This window comes from Suncus etruscus, chromosome 6 (assembly GCF_024139225.1).
Source record: "Suncus etruscus isolate mSunEtr1 chromosome 6, mSunEtr1.pri.cur, whole genome shotgun sequence".
In the NCBI taxonomy this organism is placed as follows: Eukaryota; Metazoa; Chordata; class Mammalia; order Eulipotyphla; family Soricidae; genus Suncus; species Suncus etruscus.
The window spans coordinates 95281762-95304945 of NC_064853.1; the positions used below are offsets into that span (position 1 = coordinate 95281762).

The 23184-nt window shown below is 40.4% G+C and overlaps 1 protein-coding gene across 2 annotated transcripts in view; it reads left to right on the forward strand.

Moving 5' to 3' along the window:
- The window catches only part of VPS8 (VPS8 subunit of CORVET complex), a 272714-nt gene that overhangs the window by 230314 nt on the left and 19216 nt on the right, over positions 1–23184 (forward strand). For both annotated transcript variants that reach the window (XM_049775814.1, XM_049775815.1), the window contains one exon: positions 13189–13245. In XM_049775814.1, coding sequence (XP_049631771.1) covers positions 13189–13245 — 57 coding nt within the window. The remainder of the gene's footprint in view (positions 1–13188; positions 13246–23184) is intronic.

The following is a 23184-nucleotide window of genomic DNA, read 5'->3' on the forward strand; positions in this document are numbered from 1 at the left end:
CTTCTGTGTGCCTTTGTAGTTCACATCTAATATCAGAGCCTTGTGGTCAGCAAAGGTAGCCTGCAAGATTTCTATCCTCTTGATTTTATGAAGGTATGTTTTATGTGTCAGCATGTAGTCTATCCTGGAGAATGACCCATGTACATTGGAGAAGAATGTGTATCCAGGTTTTTTGGGGTGGAGTGTCCTATATATATCTACTAGTCCTCTTTCTTCCATTACTCTTTTCAGGGCTGGTATGTTTTTGCTGAGTTTCAGTCTGGTTGACCTATCGAGTGTTGACAGGGCGTGTTGAGGTCTCCCACAATTATTGTGTTATTATTGATGTCTTCTTTCAGATTTGTCAGTACTTGTTTTAGATAATTTGCTGGTCTCTCATTAGGTGCATATATGTTTAATAGTCTTATTTCTTCCTGTTGCACATATCCCTTGATTAGTAGGTAGTGTCCATCTTTGTCCCTTACCACTTTTCTGAGTATAAAGTTGGTGTCATCAGATATTAATATGACCACCCCAGCTTTTTTAAGGGTGTTGTTTGCTTGGATGATTTTCCTCCAGCCTTTGACTTTGAGTCTATGTTTGTTCTGGCTATTCAGGTGTGTTTCTTGTAGGCAGCAGAAGGTTGGGTTCATCTTTTTGACCCATTTTGCCACTCTGTGTCTTTTAATTGGTGAATTTAGTCCATTGACATTGAGGGAGATGATTGTCATAGGATTTAATGTCATCTTTGTAGATAAGTTTGCTGTGTTTGTTGGTCTCTCTTGTCTTAAAGTAGATCTGTCAGTTTTTCCTTTAAGGCTGGTTTTTCATCTGTGAAGTTTCTGGGCGGTTGTTTATCCATGAAGCTATGTATTCTTCCTTCAAACCTGAACGTGAGTCGGGCTGGGTGCAGTATTCTTGGTGAGGCATTCATTTCATTCAGTCTTGTCACAATATCCCACCACTGTCTTCTGGCCTTGAGAGTTTCTTGTGACATGTCTGCTGTATGTCTTAAGGATACTCCTTTGAATGTAATTTCCCTTTTTGATCTTGCTGCTTTCAGGATTCTATCCCTCTCTGTGGGATTTTTCATTGTAACAAGGATTGTGTCTTGGGGTGTTTTTCTTCGGGCATGTAGGATTTGATTGCATATAGTCTTTAACTCTGGGAGTATCTCTTTGATGATGTTTTTGACAGTTGATTCTTTCTGGGTATCTTCTACCTGGGCCTCTGGAACTCCAATGATTCTTATGTTGTTTCTGTTGAGTTTATCAAATATTTCTATTTTCATTTGTTCGCATTCCTTGAGTACTTTTTCCATTGCCTGATCGTTTGTCTTAAGGTTCTTTTCCAATTTCTTCTGCTGTGTTGAATTTTTCTGCATCTCATCTTCCAGCATGCCGATTCTGTCCTCAGCTGCTGATACCCTGCTGGAGAGGCCATCCACTGAGGTTTTCAATTCAGCTACCGTGTTTTTCAGATCTGTTATTTCAGTTTGGAGTTTTCTGATTTCTGTCTTTGTGTTCTGTTGAGATCAATCTATGCTTTCTTTGAGTTCTATAAACATCTTCCATATTTCTATTCTAAATTTCTTATCTGTGAGGTTAATCAGATAGTTGGAATTTTTTAGGTCATCTGAGCTATCGTCTTCGTTCTCTGTGCATGGTGTTTGCCTGCGAGGTTTCCCCATTGTCACGCTTGTAGTGTGAGTTTTTCTGCATGTTGTGGTGGGGTTCATTGGTTAGAAAGAGTGCCTGATTCTGAAGTGAAGCCTCTAGGTGATAGTTTTTTTTGGGGTGCGCTCCCTAGGCCTCTGAAGAGAGCTTCAGGTATTCATGAAAGACAGACAGGCAGAGCAAAGGTTTCCCTTGAGGTCCTCAGAGTCTTCAAAGGCACAGCAGGGCGGAGCTTCCGCAGGCCAGAGGGCTCAGCTTTTGCCTGGCAGCCCCCAGCCAGACTTTACTCACTCAGTTGCTGGGCAGCTTCAGAATGCAGTTTTGGGGGGTTCGCTCCCTAGGCCTCTGAGGAGAGCTTCAGGTATTCATGAAAGACAGACAGGCAGAGCCCTAGCTTTCACCTTTTTTCCCCCTCAGGATTATTTTGACAATTTGGGGTCTTCAGTATTTCCATAGGAATTTCAGTTGGGTTTCTTTCACAGTTACAAAATTGTTCACAATTGAGTTTCAGTCATACAATGCACAGCACCTTTCACCAATGCACATTTCCCACTACCAGCAATGTGGCTCTTTATAAAAATATTTTGGATGAGCCAAAAGATATCTCAGGGTCTAAGGTGTGAGGACACCAGCTTAACCCCTAGAGCCACCCACACGCTGAAGGTGATTGTCGAAACTCTGTTGTTTATGTTTTTGTTTTACTGGGCAATGGGGAGGCAACACCCAATGATAGTTGGGGGCTACTCCTGGTTCTGTATTTGGAGGTGTGTCCTGGCCAGATCCCAGGGACCATGTGGTGCTAGGCATAGAATCTGGGCCACTTACTGCAAAGCCTTCTCTCTACCGACTTTCTTGCTCATGATAGGAAGCCCTCCTGTCTACATGCTCCTATGCTACAAGTGATCTCAGGCTGCACCACAATCAGGTGTGCAGAAGCCCTGAAACTAAAGGAGTGAGCTGTGGCAAACCTGCAACCCACAGTAAGCATGATAGCCTGGTTAGTGTGTGGTCCCAGTCATCACACACCATCAAAAGTCAGGGAAGGGGAGAAAGAATAAAAGGAAAGGTAAACTAATAAAAAAAAAGTGTAGAGTTTCATAACTATTATTAAAAACTACCCTCTTGGGGCCAGAGAGATAGCCTGGAGGTAAGGTGTCTGCCTTCAGGCAGAAGGACGGTGGTTCAAATCACAGCATCCCTTATGGTCCCCCTGCCAGGGGTGATTTCTGAGAATAGAGCCAGGAGTAACCCCTGAGTGCTGCCAGGTGTGACCCAAAAACAAAAACAAAAACATAACTATTGTTAAAAACTACCCTCTTGGGGCCGGAGAGATAGCATGGAGGTAAGGCATTTGCCTTTCATGCAGAAGGTCATTGGTTTGAATCCTGGCATTCCATATGGTCCCCCGAGCCTGCCAGGAGTGATTTCTAAGCATGGAGCCAGGAGTGATTTCTAAGCATGATGCCAGGAGTAACCCCTGAGCACTGCCAGGTGTGCCCCCCCCAAAAAAAAGAAACAAACAAACAAACAAAAATTACCCTCTTGTTACTAAAAATGACAACTATTGTGCATGTTCAAATATTTTTAAATTAGTAAGCCATTGTTAAAATAAACAGAAGTTGGGGCCGGCGAGGTGGCACTAGAGGTAAGGTGTCTCCCTTGCAAGCGCTATTCAAGGATCAGGACCACAGTTCGATCCCCCGGCATCCCATATGGTCCCCCACAAGCCAGGGGCAATTTCTGAGTGCTTAGCCAGGAGTAACCCCTGAGCATCAAATGGGTGTGGCCCAAAAAAAAACAAAAAAAAAAAAAAAAGAAAAGAAAAAGAAATAGAAGTCATAAAGATATGGGAAGATAGTCTCAAAAATTAGAAGAATTAATATTTGGAGTGCTTTTCGAACAGTGTTCAGGATAGCCCCATGAATGAACATTTTTTGTTTGCTTTGGGGGGGCCACACACACCAATGCTCAGGGATTACTTCCTGGCTCTGTCCTCAGAAATTAGTCATGGCAGATTTGAGAAATATATGGGATTCTGTGGATCAAAATAGGGTTGACCACATGCAAGGCAAGTGCCCAACCCACTGTACTGCTGTTCTAGTTCAGAGTAAACTTTTTTTTTTTGGTTTTTGGGTCACACCCGGCAGCACTCAGAGGTTATTCCTGGCTCTATGCTGAGAAATCGCTCCTGGCAGGCTCGGGGAACCATATGGGATGCCGGGATTCGAACCACCTTCCTTCTGCATGAAAGGCAAATGCCTTACCTCCATGCTATCTCTCCGGCCCCGCAGAGTAAACAGTTTTTAATGAAACTAGTCTACCTGAAGCACTATATGATAAATGTAATCCCCTTCAAAATTACAATATTCATTTTATTTTGTTTTGTTTTTTTAAAAAAGAGCAATAACAAAATACATTTAAAATTACCAGAAAAAAAGAAAATCACCTTAATGTAAGGGATCAGGGCATGAGTCTAGGAAACCAAGCAGTTAAAAAAGAATGTTAGCAATCAGAAGTCTAGAAAATGGAGTTTAAGAGGAGAGAAGTACATACACTAGAAGAGTACTGCACTGATTAGTCTTTTTACTTCGAAGACTTCTTTTGCCCCGAGTACTATAAGCAGGGAGCCTAGGTAAAAGTGGAATATTTTCATGGGGCTAGAGCCATACCACAGGGGTTAAGGTACTCACCTTACATATGGCAGACCTGTATTCGATTCCCAGAACTTTATATGGTCCTTTAAGCTCACCTGAAGGAATAACACTACCATATCACCTAGTTATACTATTTCTTGGCATCTATCCCCCAAAAGTAAGAGCATTAATTCAAAAGAATATATAGACTCCTATGGTCATCGCTGCACTTAGAATAATAGCAAAGATATGGTATAGCTTTTTTTTTCTTTCTTTTTTTTTTTTTTGTTTTTGGCTCACACTCGGCAGCGCTCAGGGGTTACTCCATGCTCAGAAATTGCTCCTGGCAGGCTTGGGGGACCATGTGGAATGCCCAGATTCAAACCAGTGACCTTCTGCATGAAAGGCAAACTCCTTACCTCCATGCTATCTCTCCAGCCCCAGGTATAGCTTTTCTATTGGAGGTCCAGAAAGCAAGGAGAGAAAACTTGGGGGGCGTGGAGCACTAACCTACTGATATATAAGATAGCCCCACGCTTGGTGAAAAGCTTTAAACATCTTTGTCCATAAACCATATTTAGCAGAATAAATGGAGAAAAACACACGGGCATATTATTAACAATCTTAACATCTCACAACTAGAGACATTGAGAGTGGTAGATGACTTCTCAAGAAAATAGAAACTTGAGGACAGAAGTTTCTAAAGCAAGGGTCTCAAACTTGTGGCCCATAGGCCGTTTGCGGCCCTCTGTACAACATTTTGTGGTCCTGCCCTAGAGGACTCTTTTTTTGTGTTTTGTTTTAGTTGTTTGGGTCACAACCCCCAATGTTCAAGGCTTACTACTGACTTTGCACTCAAGGATCACCCCAACTTTGCTGCGGCCCCCCAGGTAAATTGAGTTTGAGACCCCTGATCTAAAGAAAATCAAATAGTATGTGCAATTGTCCACCTTAGCTCTTTGGTTTTGCTTTCTGTGGTTGCAGTTACCTGGGGAGAACAATGGCTGGAAAATACTATACATAAGATACTCTGAGAGAAAGGGAAAACCACATTCACTAACTTCATTATTTGTGCAGTTACAAAAGTCCTATTTTATTGTTGAGAATCGTATTATTCCTAAATTCCAAATTGAACTTTCCATGAGTATCTATGTATATGAAAAACTATCATGTCCATAGTAGGGTTTGGTCCATGCTCCCATTTGAGGTATGGATCATAAACCACATGGATAAGGGGGAGAAGACTGCTGGCCAGATTATGTAACAGTTTCAGTGGAAGCTGGGGTATCATTCTATAATCAACGGCCTAGTTGTGAGCCTAGTTGTCTTCTAGGCTGAGGTGAAAGGGGACATGAGGGAGGAAGGAAGAAAGGAAGAAGGAGGGAAGGAAAGAAGGGAGGGAGGGAGGGAAGAGGGGAGAGAGGGAGGGAGGGAGAAGGAGGAATTGTTTTGGTTTCAGAGCTTTGGGGATTTCAGAAATATAGAAAAACAGTTTATAGGTCTACTATTACATTTAAACAGTTTATAGATCTCTTAGTAGAATAATTGGCATTGTGTAGTTTTAAATGTCTATGATTTTTGAAATGGCAACTTACAAAGAATCTATTAGTGGAAATAACAGAAATAGTGTGTTCCAAACTACAGATAGACTTTTTATGATAATGTTATTAAATAAAAATTGGAAATGATGCAAAAGCTTCAAGATTTGATTAAATTAATTGTGGTATGTCCAGCAACGATTGAACTGCAGCATAGCCATAAAAAATGCAGAACTACTGACAAGGTAAAATAAACATATTCTGCCTTTAACATGAAATGATCACCAGGCAATGTGATCCTAGCATTAGCAGTAGTTGCTCCTGTGTGCTTGATGTGATTTTTAATTGACTTTGTATTGCTCTATTGTTTGTTTGTTTGTTTGTTTTGCATGCCCAAGGATCAAACCCTGAGACTCTACTGGTGAGCCGCCTTCCTGATCCTGCTCAGTTGTTTTCTAATTTTCATCAGTGAACATTTTTCCTTTTGCAGTCTGAAAAATTAAGACCTGTTTTTGAATGATTGCAACATGATAAGAGGGTTTTCCTATTTCTATTAAATATCTGATGAGATGGTTTTCCAAGTCCTGGATCATTTTATTAGCAAAGATCACAAAAATTCAGCACTATTAAGGCCATAGCTTAATATATCATCCATATCCCCAGATCTGATGTCTGCACACCTCAATTTAAAGTGTCTTTTTCAAGCTGCATTGCCTCGGGCATTTCCAGAAGAAATCCTGTTAAATGAAAAATCAGACGTTTCATGAGTGATGCCGAACCATTTTTGTTGCCACTTCAAACACTCTCCGGCTTAATCTCCAGAGAACAGCTTTCTCAGATAAATTGTCCAGCACCACATCTAGTTCTTGGCCTGTTTTTAAAAGTCTGAAAACTCTTTCATGAGATCGTTTTCTTAAGCTTAAATATCTACATTGCTTTGAAAAATCTATTTTCTCTCTTTTCACAAAGAGCATACCAGGAGTTAAAATTGGATCACATTTAGCAAGCTGTATCCTACATCTGGAGTGAATTCCAGAGTATTAATGTCATGGTATATTAGAGCAAAAAGGCTGTCGAGTCTAATTTCTGCAGATCTGCTAAATCTGAAAGGACATTCTGGGCAGCCAAAAGTTTTGATCCCCTGTGCTGAGGTATGTTTTCTGAACTTATTTTAAGAGAACAAAAAGAGGCTGCATTAAGGTTCTATTTGAATAGCTCAATGCCACCATGATAGGAAATATCTTCACTCTATGCTGGAGAACTGGACCCAATTGCTTAAGCATTACTGTATCTCTTCTGCATCATTCTAGAGGGCATCTCTATTGAATATCTAGTAATAATGAGTATCTAATAATATTAGATAATATTTATCTATTAATAATTTATAATTATAATATTTTGTCATATAATCTAATATTATTAGATAGTAACATTGAGTATCTAATAATAACATTTTTCTTTGAAAATTGACACTGACATTCTGGATTTATTAATTCATCTCTGATAGTTCCTAGAATTCACAACTGAAATTGTGGACTTGGAGATTTCTCTGGAGGAAGATTTGATAACAAAGTCCATTTATTTAATAAGACTAGGACTAGTCCCATTTTCTGTTCCATCTTAGATCCAGTTTTTTGTTTTAATTTTTCAAAAAATTGTTCTCTGTGAAAAACTTTTTTTTTTTTTTTTTTTTGGTTTTTGGGTCACACCCGCAGCACTCAGGGGTTACTCCTTGTTCTATGCTCAGAAATCGCTCCTGGCAGGCTCAGGGGACCATATGGGATGCCAGGATTTGAACCACCGACCTTCTGCATGCAAGGCAAATGCCCTACCTCCATGCTATCTCTCCGGCCCCTCTGTGAAAATTTTTATTTTAAAAGTCCTGGTGCTTTACAGTTCTATAGTTCTGTCGATGATAAAGGATCATACATATAATATTCCAGATCCTCTACCAAAGTGTCCTTCCTCTCCTTCCCCACCTCAACACTCGCCTTCCCATACATCTTACTTGCATGAAAAACTCTCAGAGACTTAGATTGAAAGTTAACTTAATTCAGAGATTTCAACTCTCAAAATTCTTAGGCTCTGTTGCTTTTGGTCATTTGTTATTCCTCTACTATGCTGCTTTATGTTCCATGTTTTCACAAGATCGTCATACGTCTCTCTCTCTCTCTTTCTCTCTCTCTCTCTCTCTCTCTCTCTCTCTCTCTCTCTTTTCTCTCTTTCTTACTGGCTGACTTCACTTAGTATCATACCTTACAGTAACCAAGGAATTGTTCTTTCCATTTATCTGTCAAATTCATTGGCATGAAATAGCTTAAAATAGGTACTTATTAGCTTTGAAGTATCTGTTAGTGATGTGGTTTATAGTACTATATCTTTTTTCATTGCTGATAACTGTTTTCTCTATTGTTTTGATTTCTGTTGCATTGATTTCTGCCTCGTTCTTTCTTTTTTCCTAGGTAGTTTGGTATTGTCTTTGGATTTGGTTTTGTTTAGTTTTTTCATTGTTTCAGTCTATACCTGGATAAAGACTTACTCTTGCCTGTGTTCCTAGGGATCACTCCTAGGACCATATGTGGTGCCAGGGATCAAACCATATTCAGCTGTGTACAAGGAAAAAGCCTGGTACTATCATTTGGCCCCCTTTTCTTGCATCTTGTGAGACCCTAAGATCAATCTCTAGTACTGCAAAAATTACTTTCTTTTAAAAATTATTTATAAGCATTGTATTACCTTTCCACAGACTTCCTTAAATGTTATACTGTAATATAATTAATATTAAAAATAAATTGCACATATATAGGAATTTGACATAGACATCTATGTTCATGGATCCATCACAACAACCAAGATTCTAGCTATTCATCACCTCCAAAAATATGCTCATCTGCTGGAAACCACTAATTGGATTTCTGTCACAGTAGATTAACTCACATTTTCTAGGATTTTGGATAAATGAGAGCTAAAATATACATTTGTCTTTCGATATATTGGAGATTCATCTCTGTAGATGTGTAAAGAGTTCATTTCTTCTCTGTGCTACTGTTTCATTTTATGAATATGCTTAGATTTGTTTATGGCTTCTCCTCTGAGTGGACACTTATACTTCTGTCATTTCTGGCTAGATACAGATAGATCTGTTGTATACAAGTCTTTGTGTGGACATACATGTGGATTTCTCTTGGGTATTCCTGGCTTACTCCTGGCTCTGTGTTCATGGATCACTCCTGGAAGTACTCAGGGGACTTTATAGATTAAACCCAGGTGGGCCACATGCATGACAATGCCCTACCTACTGTACTGTAACTCCAGCGTGTTATGAAATAGTCGAGCTGTGGTTTGAACTATCTGCTGTCCTCCCAGTTTCTGGATCTTGTACATCCTTGGAACAGCCAGTCTTTTTCATTTAGCTAGTCTAACAGACATGTAGTGGTATGATAGAGTTTAACTTTCAGGAGTATTGCCATATACCAATTATATTATCATCTACAGCATCTATAGTTTCCATTTCCTCCTTATTTCTTTTTAGGTAGACATCCTAACACTGGCAGGCTGGAGTGATAGCCTGTGACTGACAGGTTTGATATTCAGGAGTAACCCACTGACCATAGCTGAGTGTGCCCCCCAAAAAAAACAATTAGAAAGACGTACAAAGATTTGCAAGTTGTTTTATTGTGAGGTTCTTAAAAAAGAACCTTTTTAAAAACCTTTTTAAAAAAAGGTTTATCCATTTTTATTTTACTTATCTTGATTTTGGGGCCACACCTGGTAGAAATCAGGGCTTTCCTGACTCTGCACTTAGGGATCACTCCCAGAACGGCTCAAGATATAGAGGACCATGGTATAGTAGAGGATTGAACTCAGGCCAGAATATGCAAAGCAGATGCCCTACCAACTATAGTATCTCTCTCACCTTCATAGTAGTTTTGATTTACATTTTGTGATGTTGAGCATCTTTTTATAGACATGCCTATTTATTTTGTGTGATCTCTGGGAAAATGACTAGTAAGATTCTATAGTCAATTTTTATTTTTGAAGTCCATGGTGTGTAATACTGTGTAAGTTTTAGATGTGCAGTGTCACAGTTAAATAGCCTATACCACACCCCACATCAAAAGTCTTGTTATCTTTTACTATCGTCCATTTGATCCTCTTTACTCACCCATTCATCTTTCTCTGCCTTCCTCTTCCGTAGCCTTTATTTTGTTTTGAGAGTCCAAGGGTATGTTTTGTTTGTTCTCTTTGCTCCTTCCACATATAAATTAATCAAATGCTAATGTCTTTATTTCACTTAATACAATACCCTGAACAAAGACGGGCCTGAGGATATACCTCTATTGTCCAAGACAAAATGTATTTTGGTCTATTTGTTTGTATATTTCATGTGTATATATTGATAACCTTGTGTGTGTCTTATCTCTTATGAATAATGCTGTATGATTTAATCTTTATATGTTTACTCCTATCTGTGTTGTCTAATTCGTTTTTTCATATTGTTCAGGTAAATACTATAGAGCAGAATATTTACACCATGCAGTTGTTCTGTTTTTAGTGTGGGTAGAACTATCCATGTTGTTTTCCACTGACATCCCACCTACATGCCCACCAGCAATTCGCCAGTCCCCATTTCTCCACATCCTTCCCTGTACTCACAGTTTCTTGTCTTCTTCCAAAACCATTTTAACAGGTTTTAGATAAAATGGTCATTTTTCACTTGGTGTTACCTTAATGATAAGCTGTAAATAACAGCTTTTCAGACCAGAGTGATAAACAGGTAAGGTGCTTGCCTTGCATGCAGCTGACCTAGGTTCAGTCCTTGCAACTTATATTGTCCCCCAGTCTGTCAGAATAGCCAGAGATAACTCTGTGTTCTTATTTTTAGCACAGGGTCAAAAAATGTATACATATATATTTCTGTTGTTCCTATCTAAGCCTTTATTGGTAAAATGTCAGTTTAGTTTCTATATCCATTTTTCAAGTTACATTGTAAGTTGTATTTTGCTGTTGGTGGGGGTTTAGGGTGCAGTTGGTTATGTTGTATGAGTTTGGTTTTTTCCAATGACTTTTGGCTACCAGCCTTACAGATAAGCTTCTCCATACAGTAGGTCAGCTTTCCCCCCACATACTCACCCTGCTGTGCTCAGGGATTACTCTTGAAGGTGCTTAGGAATTAAGCCCAGATGGCTGCTCTGCCTGCTGTACTATTACTCCATCCTAGTAGGCTAGCTTTTAAATGGTGGATTCTTTCACTGTACAGAGAAACAAACTTTTTAGTTTGATGTCTGTAATTTGATTATTCACACTTTCACTTAATTTCTCTTGCTTTTGGTGATCAGTCCACAAAGATCCACAAAGATCTAATTGCAAAGGCCAGTGTTAAAAGGCATGTCCCTATTTTCACTCTTTGTAATTTATGGTTGTAGGTCTTAATATTCAAAGCATTTTATTTGATTTTTTAGTTAAGTTTTTTGTATGATGTTAGATAGTAGTCAAACATCCCCCCTTTTTTGGGCATATGACTACATAGTTTTCCCATCACTATTTATTAAAGAGTCTTTCCTTTCTCTGTTGGATGCTGTTGTAAATTAGTTACCTAAATATGTGTCTATTTTCTTCTGAATTGTTAATCCCATCCCACTGATCTGTGTGACCATTTTTATTCCAGTAATATACCATAATGACTACTGTAGCTTTGTAGAATAGTTTGAAATAAGTAGCATATCTACACTTTTTTTTTGTTCCCTTTTGGGGGGTGCTGGGCCATACTCGGCAGTACTTAGGCCTTACTTTGTGCTCAAGGATCTTTCCTAATAGAGACTGTATGTGGAGCTAGGGATCATTGGGGTTGGACATATGCAAAGACAAGAACCCTATGTACTAGGGCCGGCGAGGTGGTGCTAGAGGTAAGGTGTCTGCCTTGCAAGTGCTAGCCAAGGAAAGATCACGACTGCGGAAAGATCGCGACTGCAGTTCGATCCCCCCGGCGTCCCATATGGTCCCCCCAAGCCAGGGGTAATTTCTGAGTGCTTAGCCAGGAGTAACCCCTGAGCATCAAATGGGTGTGGCCTGAAAAACAAAAGAACCCTATCCATTGTAGTATTTCTCTGACTCACTTTTTATACTTTTTTATATACTCTTTTTTTTTTGGGGGGCCACACCCGGTGACACTCAGGGGTTACTCCTGGCTATGCGCTCAGAAGTCGCTCCTGGCTTGGGGGACCATATGGGACGTCGGGGAATCGAACCGCGGTCCGTCCTAGGCTAGTGTAGGCAAGGCAGGAACCTTACCTCTAGCGACACCGCCCGGCCCTATATACTCTTTTTTTTAATACTCTTTTATACTCAAAGTTATTTTGGGAGGGGGGTTGAGGTCCTTTTCAGTTCTAAACACATTTTATTGATTTTGTTTTATTTCTGCAAAGAATGCTATTGGCATTTTTATGGGGATCACACTGAACTTTTGCTTGTTTTGATATTAGGTATACCTGTCTGTTTGCATGCTTGTTCCTTTTTTCCTGATTTATTATGAGGGAGGGGGTATGAAAGTCATACTCTAAAATCTATTTTTGCCATTCCACCAGGTTTTTGTTTTGTTTTGTTTGCCTTTTATGCGATTGATGGTATTTGATGTAGACATTTTGGCTTGTTATGTCCTCCTGACAAATTGGCCCATATGCTGATCCTCGTTAGCCTCGGTAATAAGTCTTGCTCTGAAGTATAGTGCCGTCATCGTAACCTTTCCAGTCTTTTTACTTTTAGCCTATTTGTGCCTTCATGTTTAGAGTAAATTTCTTGCAGGCAGCATAGAGTTGGGTCTCGCTCTTTTATCTAACCTGGCAATCTCTTTGGACACTAAATACTTGAGGGTCTTTCTCTACTATCAGTCTCTCCTTTGGGGACTACATATTTTTCTGATGATGGCTTAGCTGACACTTTTTCTGTTCTTTCATGATGATTATCAAAAACGCTTTCATGCATGTTTTACTTAAGAGGGATATTATTTCACAGAGGATACTTTGAGTTGGCCTCTGAAAGAAAGACCGGCTATTGTGGATTGGATTTGTTAATTAACATTGTCAACCAAATTCTCTATCTCTTCTTGGGTTAAAACCTATTTGAACCATCTGTTCTACTTTTCTTATCCTAATCCTATTTTTATCTTGGCTAACGACTGACTTTTTGATCTCCAGAAAAATTTCAAGGAGACTTAGCTATAACAACAAAAAATCTATACATTGTTCCTCTGAAGATGTCTGTTTTATCTCACTTACAATAATTCTCATTGAATTATTTTGAGTATGAGTCAGATAAAACTAAACTAAAATGAAAAAGATTTTAAATGTTTGCACTCTTTTCTAGGTAAAAATGTCTCCGTCCTGCCATCATCCATCTAAAGGGGACCCTGCTGCTAAGAAGGTGAGTTTTATTAAGCCAAACCCATCTTCCTTCTGTGTGTTTCATCTCCTCAGTTGAACAGATTTCTCAAATTAACAATGATTTTGAATTATCTTAATGCAGACCAAGAGCTTTCTGACTGGATGCCTTAATGATGTTCCACCAGGAACTCTCTGGCTCTTCCAGAGAAGTCAAGTGGGGGTTTGGCCTTATATCATTCTCTTGGCAACTTAGGAATTTTCAGTGTGCTAGAATTTCCATCTTCTCTGCCAGGCAGGCCTCCCAGTTGGTATCTGGGAGTGGTGGCAGATGACAGTTATCTGAAGGATGAAAACTAACCCATTTTTCTTAATTATATACTTTCCCTCTAATTGGCTGGGCCTGAAGAAAACAGGCCCGAGGTGCTGGCAGCACCCTGTGTTCCTGGCTAGAAACTTCAGTTACTGAGAGGGTTAAGAGGGATTTGACAGTCTTTTAACTAAACCATCCTCAGATGCTGTGAGAAGAACCAATAAAACCTTCTCCTTTGTGTAGCCATTCTGTGGGAACATTGGAAATAGATGGACAGTTTTGCTCTTTACTTTTTCCCTTTTATATTTCTCTGACAAGTTGAAGTTTCCTTGGAGGTAGATATTCCTGTGCTGCTCTTGTTTCTTTCTTGTTTGCCATTTTAGCCAAAATCCATGTCCATGAAGGGCTGTGGAACAAGCAGTAACCACTTGCTTGCTCTGTTGACCAACAGCAGGTTCTGGCTTCAAAGTAAAATGCCCGAAATGGATCCGTTTTCTTTACCTTCAGAGTCCCTCAGGACTTTCTCAAAAGGAAAAGAGAATAAAAGCCAAATGTGTTGTCTGACAATCCTGATAAGGCACTGCACACGAAAATCTCTCTCACTCCTGTCAAGACAGCAAGGGGCAGGCAAGGCTGAGGCGATTACAGTTGTTGCTCAGAACTGTCACCCTCACATGAGAGCTGGGACCTGCTTTCTATGTCTGTCTCAGAAAACAAATGAAGAAATTAGAATCCAGAGGGAATTTTTGTTATTCTTGCCTAAGTTCTTAAAATGTCAGCCCGTGGAACATGCTTCTGAAGTCATGAATAAGAACCTACACTTTGGATTCAGCCAAACTTAGATTCCTCTTATTTATCTTGAATAAGTCAACCTCATGATGCTTACTGGTAAAATCTGTCCTGGAGGCTAAATTTGATACCACCAAAAGTGACTGCTTTGATTTGGTATATGGCACATAGTAAGAGCACTGTTAACTAGCCACACATTGTGAGTACTGGTGCTGTTACAACACAAATTTTTCAATTCCTAATCAGGTGCCCTTTTTTTTAGGATACTTAATATCATTCCCTAACAGGTATTACTTATGTTGGATACCAAGCAACAGAGATGTAAAAATCAGTCCTGTTCTTGAGGATCTCAGCGATTTGTTTTGAAGGCAGACAATGCAGTGATCTTTCCCATGCTTTTGCTATCTACTATAGAGGGTCAAGCTGAGGCAGGGAGGGAGAGAGAGAGAGAAGAGAAGAGAGAGATACTCTGAAATGGCAGAGCTGGCCAGTTGCTTCTGGTACAGTGCCCAGTGGAGGCGTTTAAAGATGGTTAGCTGGCCCCCTTAAGCCTTGCTTCTGACTGTGTGAAAGCAAATCACAGTGTGTTTACAGGTATTTGTTACATGTTCATTTAGAAGCAGGTTCATTCACTTGTTATTTGGAATGGTGTCAAGTCCCAGCTCTCTAGCCACTGTCAGAGGCATGGCTGTGTGACAGAAATGGGATTCCTTGACTCTCATCATCAGTGTCAAACAGCAATTTCTTCAGGTAACTGAGGTGACATTCCTCAGTGACTGGATGTAAAATACAGCCTTTCTGTGACTAGCTCCAAAATATCTTTATATCTTGGGAGTTCAATGGGAATACAATGAAAGTTCAAATTTGATAGTGTTCAGCCAAAGAACATTTTTCATTATTTTTTGTTTATCTAATAAACAGAAGTCTTCCTGTTGGTCAGTAGATAGAAGAGCTCTGGAATACAGATCTTTAAAGGCTACTGAGTTAATGCCTACCTAAATAGCACATCCTTAATATCACACTGGATTTTGGTGCTTAAAGTAGTATATACATCAGGGCTGGGGCAAATAGAGTGTTTTCCTTGCACGTAGCTGACCTGAATTCTTTCCCAACATCCTATATGGTCCCCTGAGCCTGATAGAAGTGAGTCCTGACAGCAAAGCCAGGAATAATCCCGAGTATTGCTGGATGTGACTGAGAAACCAAAAATCAAAACAAAACAAAACAAAAAGAATTGATTTTAAAAAAGTTTATCATAGCAGTTGCGCCTCACAGCTAAAAAGACAGGAAAGGCTTTGCAGAGAAGGTGGGGCATTATTAAGCTATGAGATACAGGGGGAGGAGACTTCCAGCAGAAAAAAGAGGGGTCAAGTCTGGCCATTTTTAATATGGGAGCACCAGGAAACCTAGAGGGTGATCAGGAGTCCAAATGATTGGGAGCTCAAACTGTGACTGCCTTCTTGAGCAATCAAGGCTTCTGTCAAAAGTGAGGTTAGAGACAGAAGATCAATTAGAAGGACAGGACAGCTGTCCTGGCAAGAAAAAAAGATCCTAAACCTCACTTGTGTTAATGGAATGACTTGGGCTCAAGTCTTAGCTGTTTTCTTCTTCTAAAATGTTCTGTTTGACATTCACCCAAAAGGACGGTATGCACACCACTATTCCTTGCAGCACTTGGTACAAATCTAGGAGTTGGAATCAACTTAACTGTCCAACAACAGATTAGTGGATCATGAAGATGCAGTCGTTTAAATGAAGGTTGCCCTAGAACACTCTTGGAAAAAAGTGAGAAGAAAAAAAAATAGAGTGGAGCAGGGAAAAGACATGTAAAATAACTGGAAACAGAGACTAAAGGAATTCAGGTACATTGGTATTATTGAGAAAGAACAAAACTAAATATCCAGATCATGGAGTTAACATTGAAATCATGAGACACATGTTTCTCATGATTTAAGTTTAAGTTTAAGCCAAACTTAAAAATGTGCCTGTTAAGATAATAGATGGAAAAAAAGATAATAGATGGGAAGGGGATTGAAGAGAGAAAATGGCGGTATGGGGTGGACTTTGGGAACATTGGGAGAGGGAAGTTGACAGTGGTGGTGGGATTGTGCTTGAGACCTAAAACTCAGCTATGAATAACTTTGAAATCACAATGCTTTCTTTTTTTTTTTTTTTTTTTTTTTTTTGGTTTTTGGGCCACACCCGGTGACGCTCAGGGGTTACTCCTGGCTATGCGCTCAGAAGTCGCTCCTGGCTTGGGGGACCATATGGGATGCCGGGGGATCGAACCGCGGTCCGTCCTAGGCTAGCGCAGGTAAGGCAGGCACCTTACCTTTAGCGCCACCGCCCGGCCCCGAAATCACAATGCTTTCAATTTAATTTTTTTATTTTAATTTTAAAAGAAAGTTCTGTTTGAAGGGCCATAGTGATAGTATAGCAAGTAGAGTTTTTGCCTTACATGCAGCTGAGTTCGATCCCCAGCATCCCATATGTTCCCCAAGTCTGATAAAGGAGTGATTCCTGAGCATTGTGCCAAGAGTAAATCTTGAGCACAACTGGGTATGACTCATAAACAAACTAAAAGAGTAAAAATTTGTTTGACATCTTAAGATAAAGTTAGTATTCTTGATAAAGTTAGTATTTGGGGTGTGGGCTGTTTGAGTTCTCATAGTATCCTGAACTTTTCCTTACCAACATATTTACCTAGCAATGTTGAGATTGCCTCTTTATTAAAATGCATCTCCCCATTAAACTGTATGGCTCAGAGGTGCAGAAACCACATCAATATTGTTCACTCTGGGATCCAAAAGTACAAAATAGGTGATCTTTCAGTTGTTGAGTGAATGTGAGTCTACAGAAAGCAGACTGGGGACTTGGCCAGGATAAGTTGAGGAAGAGCAAAGGAAATATCACAACTCTACCAGCCCCATCCATTCCTTCCTGACTAGAACAGCAGTATACTGAGTGTATAATAAAACTCAGTCCCTAATTTTTACTTTCTTAGGTGGGCATGAAATTTTTTTTTGGGGGGGGGGGTCACACCCGGCGGTGCTCAGGGGTTACTCCTGGCTGTCTGCTCAGAAATAGCTCCTGGCAGGCACGGGGGACCATATGGGACACCAGGATTCGAACCAACCACCTTTGGTCCTGGATCGGCTGCTTGCAAGGCAAACACCGCTGTGCTATCTCTCCAGGCCCGGGCATGAATTTTTGTGTCTACGTGTGTCTGAGAATGCATGTATATGTTCATGCTTGCATATATTCAAATTATCTTGAGCTACAATTTCCCTTCCTCAAGTTGTGCCAACAGATGGAAGAAGCAGCAGCAGTGTGTGCTGATCAGAGTGGCTGCCAGAGTGGCATGTGTAAGAAACACAAAGGAGCAGTAATGTTCTTGATTTGAGCCAAGGATTCTGTTGACCAATAACAAGAAAGTGTTTAGTGACTCTGCTGTCAATGTTGGCCTGTCAGGAGCTGGATTCCAGCGTATGCAGAAACAGGGGCTGTGTTTGTGGGCTCAGCTGAATGGGTACAGGTATTTCAGGAGCCATCCTCCACATTGTTAGAGCACATCCCAGTCTAACAGATCCAGAAGCCTGTCTACACAGAATAATTTTTTTAACATGGGCATTTCACATTTTAGAAAGCATATTCAATTTTTTGTGTGAATATTTATGTATGCAAGCTTTTTTTTTATTAGTATTGTAGGTGAGTAGTTGAGGCACAGCCAGCTATGCTTAGGTTCTGCTCTGCTCAGGAATCACTCCTGATGGGACTCAGAGAACCAGATATCAAACTGGAATTGACTGCATACAGGGCAAGCACCTTACCCGCTTTACTCTCCCCATCTCTCTGTTTACAAGTTTGTTTTGTTTTGTTTTGTTTTTGTCTGTTACTTGCTTTTTGTTTGGGGGCCACACCCAGTAGTGCTTATTTGTTATTTCTGGCTCTGTACTCAGGAATCACTCCTGGCTGGCACAGGAGACTATATGGGGTGCCAGGGATTGAACCCAGGTTGGCCCCATTCAAGGCAAGCACTGTATCTGCTGTGCTGTTATATTACTCTGGCCCTTACATACAAACTTCTTAAAGGGAGCAATGAAGGTGGAAGGTACATGTGCTTCCCTAGGGTTTGTTTTCTGTTTTTTACCATTTTGATCATGGATTTTTAGCTTCTGGCTAGAAGCTAAAAAATCAGGGAGTATTTTCTATAAATTAAAAAGATTGCCATAAAAATTTTCTCTTAGAAATGAAATAGACTGGGGTTGGAGTGGTAGCACAGCAGTAGGGCATTTTTGCCTTGTGCATGGCTGACCCAGGACAGACTCGGGTTTGATCCCTGGCATCCCATATGGTCCCTCGAGCCTGCCAGGAGCTATTTCTCAGCACAGAACCAGGAGTAACCCCTGAGTGTTGCCCCAAAACCAAAAACAAACAAAAAAACTAAATGAATTTGTAGAGTGTGAGGGCGATCTGGCTGCCATATCTGTCACCCCATTGATCGCCAGCGTTGATTCAGCTGATCTGGCTGGGTAGATGAATGTTCCTTTCTCCCTCACTGCTCCATGTGCGTCCCTCCCAAAGCCACACAATCAGTCGAAGAGGACAGCCTTCCTGAATAGAGACAGACCATTTTTAGTCTAGGATTTATGAGTAGCTGCACTCCCCTGCTAGAACCTCTAAACAAGCTCTCAAGGTCCATTTGTAGGAGAATGTAGGGTAGTCAAGCTTCCAAGACTCCAGACAAATCCAAATGAGGCGCTGCACGTGGCAGTTTGCCTTCCTTAAAAAAAAAAAAAGAAGAAGAAGAAAAAGAAAAAGAAATGAATTTGCAATAAATTCCCTAGAGTAGATCCAAATTGAATGTGTTGAGAATCTTTGAGGTGGATTAAGATTTAGAGCAGTAGTTTAGAGAGGTAAGAAGACAGAATTAAAAACCACTCAGTAGGGCATTTCTTGGTTCAACTAAGGCAGTACTGAGAAGGGATTTGTATAGCCAAGAGGAATTGTCACAATGCACAGTCCAAGAAAGCAAACTTGTCTTTCATCTTGATATCAGCGCACTGCTCTACTTTCCCCGACCACCCCTCTATGCTGGATGAGCTTTTTTTCTGGCTATTTTAAAGGTTAGTGGAACCCATCTAACTCATCTCAGAGCCCATCATGGATATTTGTATGAGTGACTTCTTCCAGTTGGAGATGGAGTGACAAAATAGAACTTTGTTATAGTCCTGGACAATATCAATAAGACTACGAGGTGCCAAAGGGTGAAAGGCCAGTGAAACATAATCTTGCTTTCAACACATCTCCCAATTAATAGTAACTGAGCTTGTGAGTTTAATAGCCAGACCTCCCAGAAATCGGTTATTGGTGTCTCAAGTATTCAGGTTTGTTATAAAAATTTGGAGCTGCTTTTTTCTGTTGTTGTTCCAAGTGTTCTGGTGAGATAAAAATTTTATAGCCAATTCCCAGCCTTGCCACTCATGTCAGGAATGCAGACAGTTCTGCTGGCTCATAGTTTTTATTGACTCATAGGGTTTAGATTTAGAGTGAAGAGGGTGTCTGGTGTGTGTGTGTGTGTGTGTGTGTGTGTGTTGTGTGTGTGTGTGTGTCTTTTTGTTTTACGGGAACAAGCCTCTTAGAGCCCTTGTTTCCATAACAACAGGAAGAGGCTGCAGTATCTCCTCTAACTAGCCTCAGAAATGGCTGAGTGATGGTTAAGGAAAACGTGAAGAGAAGAAAGTACTAAAATAGAATCAGCTTTTTCCAGTCATCATTGGATGGTGGTTTTAATAAAGTTTTCATCTGGTTTTTGTAGGCTTTTGGGAACCTTCCAAGCAGTGTTTGCGGGGGGATGGGGAGCACTCCTGGTAATAATGCCCCACAACCAAACTATTTGGGTTCAATGTGAAGGCCCAGAGATATGAAGCTGCCCCTGTAGTGCAGGGGATTGAACTAGGGTCAGCTGTGTGCAAGGTATGTTCCAAACCCCTGTACTAGCTCCCCGGCCCTGGTTTGATTTGTAAAGTCTCAGTCTTAACTCTCTCCTACAAATAGGTAAGTTTTTATAAGTAATGAATTGAGAACCTTTAACAGAGGCTTTTAGATTATCTATTGTAATAGGACTTACAGTAACATGATTTCAATCCTTCTGCTCCAAAACAGAGTACCTCACTCAGTGTTTGTTTTTGCCAAGACAGGGTGCAGTGGGCCCGGAGAGATAGCACAGCGGTGTTTGCCTTGCAAGCAGCCAATCCAGGACCAAAGGTGGTTGGTTCGAATCCTGGTGTCCCATATGGTCCCCCGTGCCTGCCAGGAGCTATTTCTGAGCAGACAGCCAGGAGTAACCCCTGAGCACCACCGGGTGTGGCCCAAAAAACCAAAAACCAAAAAAAAAAAAAAAAAAAAAGACAGGGTGCAGAGACCCAGTGCCTTCCATGCTAGTGTCAGAAGCTGAGATGTGTTTGCCATCAGACTCTGGAAAGTACTGATTTGGAAGGTAGCACAGACATGCCTTAGTGCTCAGAGGATAGAATTATTGGTAGTCACTCTGCAGATAGCTCAGCATGAGAATTGTCTAGTAGTGAAATCAGTGGCAGATCTTAGATGGCTGCTGCAGTGGGATTCCTGCCATGGGTAAGAAGTTGGACTAGTTGATATTTGGCAGGGGGAGGGGGCCCCTGAAGTGTTAGCATCTTATGAATTTCACTAAAATCAGATGCTATCTTCATTGATTTGATCACTGATTTTAGTTAGACCCATACATTCAGTCTGAACTAATAGATTTCTTGTTTATCAAAAACAATTAATTTGGACTTCAGTAGAGACTAAGTTTAGCAAAATTATTGCTATAATCAGAGGGAATCACTGCAGTAAAGGAAAGGAACTCACTGTCACCTGGAAGACACTCTAACCATAATATCTACAGTCTTGGAGATCCGACAGAAAGGACATCTCTTTTCATTGGGCAGGTAGAACTTGCTAAGGTAGAACCAGGCTAAGAACCGCCAGGTGCTGGAGAGCAGGTATAGAGTTGGGCAGCTAATTGAGAAATACCTTTCTTCAACTGTTCAGTTCTCAGGAAGAACCATTAAGGAAGGGTTGTATGTGGTGGCTCAGAACGAGGGTAGATCAAAGGTTTGGGGAAGCCAGAGAAACTAAATCTTAACCATTAGTGAATTAAAAGTTGCTCCAGTCAATCAGGAAAGACAAACTGTTCAGCTTTCATCTTTAATGAACGAAGAATGGGAATTAGGGTGTCTTGTCCTGGGTAAGCCACAGAGGACAAGGGGAATCTCAATCTATAGGAAGCTGACTTTTCTTTACATTAAGCTGTTTTCCAGGATATTACAGAAGTATGGAGGATGCAGGGTGGAGGTTTCCAGGAGTTCAATATGCTCATGAGTCTGGCCACAGATGCCATGTGTTTCATTCTCTCCAAACTTAAGACATGAAATCCATGAACTGAGCTTTTCTGCAGCCTGCTTTGTAGTTCTCAAGGAGCCAGAGATTATGTTGACCAGAAGCAGTTTGTGCAGAGAGCAGTGGTACTGGTATGCAACACTGTTCTCACAGATAGTTTTGTGTATCCTTTACCAAAAGAGACAGACTAAAAGGGTTTCCAAGGATCGCAAGAGTGCTTGCCCAGATCACGTCAACTCTTTTTCGTTTGCATGAATGAATATTTTCTAGTGTAGTGTTTTGACTTCTACAATATTTTAAAGACTTATCTGCTAATATTTATTTTATCCTCATGTTTGAAAAATAGCTTGCTGAATAGGATTATTGCTTGGAATACATATTTCTTTTGTTTATGGTTTGGTTTGGCGGCCACATACAGCAGTGCTCAGGGCTAACTCCTGGTTCTATTCCACAGATCACTCCAAGTAGGGTGCTAGAAATAAAACCTGGATCAGCCTTGTGTAAAGCAAGTCTCTTACATGCTGTACTATCTCTCTAGCACCACATTTATTTTTCTTTGAACAATTAGAATATGGTGCCCCACTGCCCATTTGCCTCTCTTGTTTCTGCTGAGAGGTTAACTACTCACCTTGTTTCTTGCTTCCTTTTAAGTACTTGGTTATTCCTTTTTCTCTTGCTACTTTTAAATTTTTGTCCTTGTATCTGAGATGCATTGATTTTACCATGTGTCCATGAATCACTTTGCTTTTATGGATTTTGTTGTCCTTCCTGGATGAGTACGTTATTTATTTCAAATAAAGTTTGGGATATTTTGAGCCACCATTATCCTAATATTTTTTCTTAGTCTTCCTCTTTTTTCATTTTGATTCTTTCATTATGCCCTGCATTTCTCTGACTGTTCATGTTCTATCCTTATCTTTTCGTCCTGTTTTTCCTTTCATATACTCTTGATTCATCTGTCTTCAAACTTTTTCACTCTTCTGCCAGTTCAAATTTGTTTTGCCCTTCCTGGTAAATGTCTTTTCCTGGTAATTTTTTATTTTCATATTCACTTTTGCTTGCTTTGGTTTTGGACCACACCAGTGGTACTCAGGGTTTACTCCTGGCTCTGCTCTCAGGAATCACTCCTGGCTGTGCTCAAGGAACCATATGGAATGCCAAGGCTTGAATATGGGTTTGCTACATCCAGGGCAAGTGCCTTAACCTTTGGACTATCCTCTGGCCCCGTCGTTGTTATATTTTTTTAACTTCAAAATTTTCACTTAACACGTTTTTTTGCAAATTGTTTTTATTGATAACCTTTATTTGGGGGCAGCTTTGCCATCATGCCTGCCTTCACTTCTAAAATTATGTTTTCTCTCAATTCTACACACATAGTTTCAATAGCTGCTTTGAAGTATTTTTCAATTACATGTGACATCTGGTTACTCTCACAAGCAGTTTGTAGTGTCTGTTCTC